The 9,842-nt window shown below is 43.0% G+C and overlaps 1 protein-coding gene across 1 annotated transcript in view; it reads left to right on the plus strand.

The window, feature by feature from the left end:
* Positions 1–1,275: 1,275 nt before the first annotated feature.
* Positions 1,276–9,842, plus strand: part of SYNE1 (spectrin repeat containing, nuclear envelope 1) — a 570,706-nt gene continuing 562,139 nt past the window's right edge. Inside the window, exons 1-2 of the mRNA XM_011996807.1 lie at positions 1,276–1,531; positions 9,049–9,336. Coding sequence (XP_011852197.1) covers positions 9,270–9,336 — 67 coding nt within the window. The 5' untranslated portion in view covers positions 1,276–1,531; positions 9,049–9,269. The remainder of the gene's footprint in view (positions 1,532–9,048; positions 9,337–9,842) is intronic.

Consider the following 9,842-nt stretch of genomic DNA (forward strand, 5'->3'; position numbering starts at 1 on the left):
CAGATTTGTTCCATCACATTTGTTTCAGATGTTATTATTTTGACGCGATCCAGAAGGAGAATTTGAAGAAAATGGAAAGCTAGGCAGTGGGAATGTTGGCAGCAGGTAAGGGAAAGGTAGACAGCAAAGAGAAACTTCATCTACTTTATAAACTGCTCCTTCCATTCAGCAAATTTAGAGGATAAAAGACTCTTTTGTTCAGATTGGAGATTCAAGGGGGGAATTATTACTTTTAAGATTATTGCAACATAGCTTCGATTGTTGTAGCTGCGATCGCCCTGTTGGGTTTGGACTTTACTGTTGTTGAAGAGAGACTGTGTTTGATTTTGCTTGGATACCATAAAATCACAACAAAATAAATTCTCCTGCATGCTACCAGGCAACACCAAGATCTCTTACACCACGAGAAGGACTGGTGGCCAAAGATGCAAATGGCTCTGCAATGTACAGGGTGCATACAGTGCATCTGAAGAACCTAAAAGTGATTTTTAGAATAAGCTTAATAAACAGTCAAGAATTAAAGATGTCAAGCGCTTTCTCAAGAAGTTTAAACTTTATAAATAACATTTAAAAAAATCTATAAAGCCTGACCAGTCTTCCTCAAATTAAGTTATTTCCTACTGACTTGGCAGCCAAAACGGTTTAGGATCTTTTGGAAGTTGATGAAAAAGGAGTCGGTGGATTTTGCTCTTTGCTCTGCATCACGCCCTTCCTGGGACCATTAGGGAACCTCCCAGGCTTTCAGGATAGGTTCCGCTCAGAAAGGTCACCCGGGCAATGGAAACCCCGGGCAAAAGTTAGCTGGCAGGACAGCGCAGCTCCTCCAGGCAGCGGAGGCAGCGCGTCTCGGCTCTCAGGGACATTTCCTTCCCACCTCGACCCCCGGGAGGTGGTCCCGGTATAAAGGCTCGCTGAGAGGGTGGGTCACAGCACAGCTTTGCAGCTGCGGAGAAACGCCCAAGGCCGTGTATCTCCAGGAGGTAGGGAAGTCTGCGAGCCTCCGGGTCCCCGCCCCCAGCTTTCCACGCACCGGCGCATCCCGGAGACGGGCGCTGGGCTCGGGGCACGGAGCCGGGGAGGGGGTGTGGCGGACCACGGCGGTGCAGGGACCCTGCCCAGAGGCCCAACCGGCCTGGCCGACCTTCCTTCCCGACAGGAGCGGTAGCTGCGAGGTGGGGAAGGCGGGGGGGAGGCCTCACCCCACAGCGTGCAGCCGGGAGGAGGAACCGGTCGCGGAGGGCGGGGAGCCGGGCTGAGCAGCCCGGCGCGGGAGTGAGTGTGGGCGAGCCAGCCAGGGTGAGAGCGGGCGCCGGGCCGCGGCCGCCGGCCGCAGCGGGCTGAGATTGTTGTCCTCTGCCACCAGGGCGGCTGGGCTCCCGCAATCCTGCACACCGCACCCGATTCCGGCGACAGGGCGGGCGGACAGCAGCGCATCCCCGGGGTCCCGCCGAGCCTGGGCGCAGCGAGCCGGGAGGAGGCGTTCGCTTGCATCGCCTCGCTGCTGGGAAACTGAACGAGGCCGAGAGACAAGGTAAAAGGAAAGACAGAGACTGGGAGACAGGGAGAGACAGAGACAGGGAGAGGAGAGAGAGGTGCAAGACGAACACATTGCAGACAAATTGTCAGCAAGTTTGTGCCTGCACGCTGGGGCTCTGCGTGCTTGATGGGAGGGGGTGGTAGCAGTGATGTGTGTACGTGTGCGATACTCATAGATAAGGAGACTAGGAGGTTGGGGAGCCTCTTTGCATCTCGTACGTAGATGTCCCTATTAATATCCCCCTCTCTGAGTTGTCATTTCCGCTTGTGGCACGTCCCCTGGGCTCCAATGGTGCAGAAGCAAAAGGCAGCCACCCTCTTATTGTGATGGTCGGTACTGTTGCTACTATCAGATGGGAGAGGTAGGGCGTTGAACAGATTCTAGGAGCCTCCCTTCCTCCACCCCCTGACTATTTTTGGAAGGGCTGGGGGGAGGGAAATGGCTTGAAGGCTGCGCGGAGGCCCGGGCGCGTCAGACTCCAGCGGCGCTGTCATGGTGCAGTTGTTTCCCGGCAGAGCCTGCATTGGAGGGCAAGATAACTTTCATCTCCTCTTTGAAAGATGCGTTTCACATAGAGATCTTGCATTGCTGGCGGAGGAGTTCTGGGAAATGGTGGTGCACAGGCGGCCAGGTGCATCGCAACGGGCAGGCATCCGTGCAAAACGAAGCAGCCATCAGCCGCACAGGAAGGAAAGCCCCTTGGGAAGGGAGGCTGGGTGTGCTGACTGGGATCCCAGGCTTTGGATGCTGGAAGTTCTGCCCCCTTCCGTAAATAGAGTCAGGTCCAGCCCAGAGGAAAATATCAGCAATGAAGCCTTAGCATCCCAGAATGTTCACTTCTGAGCTTTTCTTTTTGGGGTGTAAAACTTGTATCTGAAATGTTCCTGTGAATGTTAAGAAAGTTAAAAATTAATTATTTTTCTCTTCTTTAATGCCCATCCATTTTTCGTCTTGATCTGAGAATGACTTTCCCAAAGACACATTCATATACGGAAGCCAGACCTATGCAAGAGAAAGTATAATAATTTTCAATGAGGCAAAGGTCATTAATATGACCTACATCTTCATAAAATGCAGATTTAATCACAAGTCATGACGATTGTTCTTTGAGAGGCTTTTTATTCCCCATGGTGAAAAAAGATTTGTAATATGGATAAAAAGTACCTGACATCACCAGAACAGTGTGACAAAATACATATCTATTTTTTCTTGTCTGTTCATCACTTTGTGGCAGATTTAGAACAAAATGTGAGAGATCTATACTAACTTAGTATGTTTCATGCTGAAGATTAAGAAACAGCTTCAGACTGACCCAGATAATAATATTTGCTAGGCTTTGAAAATATTTGCCTAGCTCTTATTTTATAGACTCATTTTCATCTTTGTGAACTAATGTTTTTCACAAACTGGTTTTCTTCTGTCCTCGTTGACCTCATTTAAGAACTCTTTTTTTACTTGATTCCTTCCTGCCGGGGAGTGGGGATTGGAAAAAGCTAGTTTGCCATTTAAAAATGTTCAAGAATTGTTTGGTGCTGCACTGGGCCTACTTTCTGATAACTATGCTGCGCACACAGCATCTTGGAAATGAAAGGAGGTGTGACTGTCACAGGATGTTGGAAGCCCATAACTGGGCAAGGTTGGTGGCATTTTCACAACTCCAGCTCTAGCTACTGCAGCCACACCCTGTGGTCTGAATGTGACAGGCATGCAGGGCCCAAACACCTCTGCAGGGTTCTCTGTGTGTCTGCTCTTAAATGTGTACTTCCTTGTGGTCTGATCTAAGGAGAACTAATGTTTGGCAAGGCATGCAATGTATCTTCTAGCAAGGGATGGAAAGAAGGTTGCAGATGTCTTTGGGTGTAATTTATACTTTAGGCTTACAATAAACAAAATTTAATTATGACACTGAATATCTTTCATGCTGATCTGCTATACACTTTGTCTTTTGCTTACTTGTTCATGTTCTTCTAGGGAAAAGATCATTTCTTATTGTTACTCTGTGTAATTCATACTAGTGAATAAGAAACAGCATTGTTCCCTGGTAACCTGCATACATATATTAGTAGCATACTTATATTAACTCAAAGATGTCCCTGTTCTTCTCTACCTTTCAGCCATCTTAGTGTTCATTAATTAGTACCATTATTAATGGGTGAATAGAAAAAAAAATTACATTTAAAATTAAACAGCACGTGAACTCTCTTCAGCAAAAGACTTGAATAGAAGGGAAACTGAAATTTATTCGTGACTTTAAAAATTTTGTTCAATAGTGGGCTTCAATATTAGTGCTATTCTTATACATGTTTAGACATTTAATTAAGTAATGTCTGTGCTTCCTTCTGTTGTGAATCTGTTTATGTATTTATGTTCTCAGTTCATTTTCTTTTTGGTTAGAAATGAGCCACGTTGTCTCTGGTTGTCGCAGGGTTTGAAATTTTCTGCAGTAGTTTCCTAATACCTAGAAATTCAGTCGCATTGCTTATATATATTCTTGTGGCTTAGTAGTATTTCTTCAGTGCTTTTCTTAGTGTATTCCTTTTTAGTGACACAAACAAGAAACTGATTCAAGAGCCAATGTCCATTCTGCCAAGAGACAGAAAAAATTGAGTTGTGGTATTTCACAACTGTGCTTTTTCACAGAGTAATGTTGAGAAGAGTATGTCTTTCAGCTGGGAGCATCCCAAATAGCAGATAGTCTAAATTCCCTCTGTGTCCTGAATATAAAAAAATGCAGCAGATGGTTATTGATTGGGTGGGTGTTTTTTTTTTGTTTTGTTTGCTTCCATAGTAGCCTGGACTTTTCCATTACAATACTTGCCCTCCTTTGTTGTAACGCTGTTTATATCATCTTCCTCTACCGGCACATAAGTTGTAAGAGGGGCTTGTTTCTCCTGTTGACTGCTGTTTACTCAGTACCGTGGTCCCTTACAAATAGCTACTCAATACATATTTATCGCGAAATAATAAATACAGGAGTCTTACCTTTCTGCTAATTATGAGGTGGATGTATTTAGCTGCATCATAATCTTAGTTCCTTCCCCTGGAAAAATTTGGAGATGGTGCAGGGACTATTTATTGGTATACAGCCCATCAGTGTCCACCAAATTCTCCCATTCCATCCCAATGCCTAGCTTCACTCTTCATTCCCTCTCCTTCGTGCCCCCGCAGTATCCTGCACCTATTAAAACTGTTTTATTGATCTTGGGAATAGTGAGTTCATTGATGTTCTGGATCTGCCTCTGGTGTTCTGGTTCTGTCGTGTCCATGGCCAGAACACTGCTACATAAACAGTCAGCTGGAGGATCTCATGACCTTGTACCAGCCGTTGTTTTAGCTGTGCCTTGTGCTGCCGTTGGTTTTGGAACTGAAGAGCACACTTGGGAGTACCTCTGCATTTTAGGGTCATCTCTCATATTGCAGGTGGAGAAACTGGGACCAGGGGAAGGAAAATGGAAACTAGTATTTGCAGAAACTCTGCTACATGCCAATCAATCTGCTGGAAACATGACATACTTATTTTAAAAAAAATAAATTTAAGCAGGATAAAATTAAACCTAATTTGGCATAAGTATACCTCATTTTACATATGAAGAAAGAAGGACTCAGAGAAGCTCACTTTTCTTAAACCTGCATGCACAGCAAGAGAGAGAATTAAGATTCAGCTCCAGGTCTTTCTTAATCCAAAGTCTGCGCATTTCCTGGTGCCAAACTCTCCTCCAATAGGTAGTTGTTGAGGACCTTCATACACAGAACCAGCTCAAAATCACCCAACTAGCTGGGATAAAGTTTAGCCTAGAACTGATATTTCCTAATTCCCAGTCTCCTTTTACTAGCTTCTTTTTATTAACATCATTTTAAATTTCTTATCAAATCATGTAATAAGACAAAGTGTTAGTAAAAAGCAAGAAAATCATGATTTCACAATATAGGAAATATGTGTACATGTGAATGATGAAAGCAAAATGTTTAATGTCTGAAAAAGGAAGGATATTGCATCCACTTTTTTTTGCATTGAAGAGGAAGAGGTTTTGTAGGGATTTTCTCATAGATGTAAAGTATTATGAACTTGATTCAGTGAAACAAAAAATATATATCAGAGGCCTAGGATGTGGTCAGGGATATACTTGGTGTCAATGAATGAGATTTTGCAATGTTATAGCCTCTATAGCAGTGAAATGTTCAGTTTGTTTAGAGTGAGGTAAGACTAGCAGTAGTGAAAGGTAGAAGCCAAATTGTACCTATGATAGTGTGGATTACTAGTGTTAGAGGCCTCAGTGGAAAATAATGGTGAATGTTGGTTGGTGTGTTTAGGAAAAGCTTCAAGTGGTATGCGGATCCTGGGTTAGGTATTTAGATTTGTTCAGCTGAAAGTGTTCTTCAGAGGGGTGATGTGAAGGGGCAATGAAGAAATTGCTCCTGAGTTGTTCCAAGATATGAAGCATGAAGGGGAGAGTGTTTGGCTGTAAAACTTATACAGCCCCTCTTCCGCTGCGCTCAGTTAATGGCATCCCCAATCCTGAGAGTCATCTGAGACTCCTCAGATATACACCCTGGAAATCCCACCTATACCCACCCCCACCCCGGGTGACCAGTCACCAAGTCTTACAAATTCTGCTCCCTAAAACTGTGTTATATTTGATTCTGCACTCACTCTGCTCCCCTCTGTCTGATTTCCGTCTTCTGTCATCCTCCACCTGGATTCCTGAGATACCTTCCCAACTGATCTTTCTGGATCTTCCAGTTTTGTCCTTCTCGAATACACCTTTTAAAAAACCATAGCCAGAATAATCCCAGTTATACCTTCTCACTTCCAGCTTAAAATCTCTCAGTGGCTTCCAGTTGCCTGCTAGGGAGCCAGAACCAAACTTCTGAGCATAGCACTCAGGGCCATCCGGACACCACCTCACTCTCCACCCTCTTTTTCCAGAATGTCACCTTGTAGAGTTTCTCAGTGTCTGACTGGTGGTAGTTCCATGTCCCACTCATGCTGTTACTCATGCCCAGGCCTTTGCTCAAGCTCTTCACCCTGCCCAGGATGTGTCTTTCATATGTTTCACCTGAGTGACTAACCCATTTACCGAGACTCAGCTCGGGTGTCTGCTCCTTGCCAAGAAGGACACCTTTCCGGAACACCCACACTGGCATAGCCGCCATCCTCTGTATCCTCGCATCTTGGTATTTGCACTTAGCCCTGGTATTTTTATATTATCTTTTCTATGTTTTATCTTCCACTGTGTCCTAAGCTCCTCAAAAATAGTCTCTGTGTCACATCCACCTTAGTAAGCCCAGCATTGAGCTCTGGCACTCTGAATGTGTTAGTTATGCTGTGAAAGTAAAACTGGATGAATAGTGGGCACATGCAGGGAAATTCTGAGTTTAATGTAATGAGAGAGGGAGAGAGAGAGAGAGAGAGAGAGGGCGTGCACAATATTTCAGGATTAATCTACCAAGCTATGTGAATGTGAATTAGAAGAGGATAGAGGCAGAGTGATTTCTGTTGCAATGGTTTACTGAAATCCCTTTTAATTCCATAATTCTTGATTGAAGATGGGGACTGTGTGTTAATCATCTGTGAGCTCCAGTGCTGAGCCCAGCTTGGAGTGGGGTATCCGAAATGAAATGAATGTCTTTGATATACACGCAGATACATGATATAGATAATAGAGTGGTTGATTGATTGATTGATTTCAGAAAGTTTTGTTTTTGCATTTGAAAACCTAACTTCCTAACAGCTTAGGGGAGCCATTTTTAAGGCCCTTCAGGCACTATTCACCATCTATTATTCTCCCAAATTAAGATAGCTTTTGTATGTGGGCAGGTGGAATATTTTTCCCCAGGAGATACAGGCTGCTAATGGGCACACAATTCCAGCAGGGCTGTAGGTATGTATGTGACAGCCCAGCCACAAGTAATTATTTCTCCACAAAGACTCCCTTGGAGAGTCACCTACTGAGAAGTACCTCTCTAGCCTATAAGACACCAAGTATTGGGTCCTACTTCTAGTAAATACTCCTTTCAAGTAGCCAAGAGAAGTTTGCCTCTGTCTTCCTACCAATGACTGCCGTTCACTGCATCACTGTCCCGTGTCTTGCTTAGTAATTGCTTTCTTGCTCCAGTACATCCTTCTGATGCATTGCACTTGGAGCAGCAGCAGTGTGCAAAGGTTTACATCCCTTTTTTTTTTTTTAAGATAATAGGCTAAAGAGCATATTACTAGCTTTGCATTCATACATTCTGACCAGATACCAATATATAATAGTATTAGCAATGCCATTTTAAAATAAATTGTAATTCATAATTTCACTCTATTACTTAAGAAATCCTTCATGAGCAGTGCTCTTTTATGGACTATAATCCAAGTTATAATATAATTTTTATAGCACTCACAGACTCCTCTCATTTTCTTTTTTCCTTCAGGAAAGTGGACCATCTCACATGTATGAGCTCTCTTTAGGAGTTTTGCTTTTGCCATTCTCCCCTTCTTCCCCTCTTCCCCTATTCCTTTTTTTAACTTTCATCATCATAACCTAGAAATGCAATGGGGACTGTGGTCGGGTATGGTGGCTCACGCCTGTAATCCCAGTACTTTGGGAGGCCAAGGCGGGCAGATCACGAGGTCAGGAGATCCAGACCATCCTGGCTAACACGGTGAAACCCCGTTTCAACTGAAAATACAAAAAATTAGCCGGGTGTGGTGGCAGGCACCTGTAGTCCCAGCTACTCAGGAGGCTGAGGCAGGAGAATCGCTTGAACCCGGGAAGTGGAGGTTGCAGTGAGCTGAGATCGCATCACTGCGCCCCAGTCTGGATGATAGAGTGAGACTGTCCCAAAACAAAAACAAAAACAAAAACAAAAAGTCTTAACCAACACAGATAATTTAGAAGGAAAATGTCCACTCTGCTTAGCTCACCCCACCCCTAGCCTTACAACTTTTGAGTCTTTACACCTAGGGAGGAGAAAAACTAAATCAGACCCATTTGGCTTCTAAAATTGGAGTACTTGAAACTCAAATTTTTAGAATGAAATGGTTTTTACATTTATGCTGTTTTAATTCATCAAATTGGTATGGGAAACTAGGATTTGGTCCTATTCCTGGAAAGTGTACAACACAACAGAGCAAAACATGTGCAAAGCAGGCTAAATTAGCAGATAAGAGAATCCGTGCATACTGAAAACTACAATGGAGTGTTTTCAGTATAAGGCAAGCCACTTCATAGATCAATGGAAAAACTTTAGAGTTTAAAAAGAAAACAGAATGAAAGTGAACGTTTCTTCTTTTAGCAACCCAATTTTATTTTATATATCTCATTTATGTATTTATTTTATCAAATATCATGGGAATTCGTAACATTTGCACAGTACTTTATAGTTTATAAGTGCTTTTCACTAAGTTGTTTTACTTGATAATAGACCAGGCATTCAAATTAAATAGAAATATTTCTCCTTTTAGCACTGTGGTGACCTTTGTAGACTGTTTTCTTATGTTGTACCTTTTCTTTTATGTTTTTCAGGTTCTTCAGTTGATTTAAAAGGACAGTGTTAAAACGCAAGAAGAAAAAGCAGTTCAGTCTTTGGGAGAGCTGCCTCCTTGTTGACTGCTGCAAATGCCTGGAATTCATTAATGAAGGATTAGATCTAGAAAAGTCTTAAGCATGTTTTCCAGAGTGGTGTAGCCCTGTGCTGCCTCCAGTGAAGAGTCTCTTGGTGTTGGCTTCGTGCTTCTGGAGGGACCATGGCAACCTCCAGAGGGGCCTCCCGGTGTCCTCGGGATATCGCCAATGTGATGCAGAGGCTGCAAGGTAAGGGGAAGAAATTTCAGGGTTAAAAATAATTCAAATACCGTCTTAACCCACAATCAGTTGAATTTTGTTTGGGGTTTTACTCAATTTCATGGAACTATGGCCCAGAATGGGATGGATGTCTTTTATTCCAGTGTTTTCAAATAGGGGCATGCTGTCTTCAGATGCTATCTTCATTACATAGAAGGAAAAGATAAAAATACAGCTTTTTTTTTTTTTTTTTTGTAATTTTGTGTCTGCATTAGCATGTCTTACATGTTATTCATTGTCCAGTTGGGAATTAAGAGTTATTGCCAAATGTACTGCTGCTGTCATTCAATAATACCAGTGACAATACGTTCCCCAATTGTCTTGATAGATTACAGACAAGTTGTGGACATATAACTATATGCTATTGTCAAATAAGTGAACCAGTGGCATTTCCCAACTAGAAGACCCTTGGATATTTAGAAATATATATCTATCTATATATAGATATATATATATATATATATTTTTTTTTTTTT

Source organism: Mandrillus leucophaeus, unplaced genomic scaffold, assembly GCF_000951045.1.
Source record: "Mandrillus leucophaeus isolate KB7577 unplaced genomic scaffold, Mleu.le_1.0 Scaffold524, whole genome shotgun sequence".
In the NCBI taxonomy this organism is placed as follows: Eukaryota; Metazoa; Chordata; class Mammalia; order Primates; family Cercopithecidae; genus Mandrillus; species Mandrillus leucophaeus.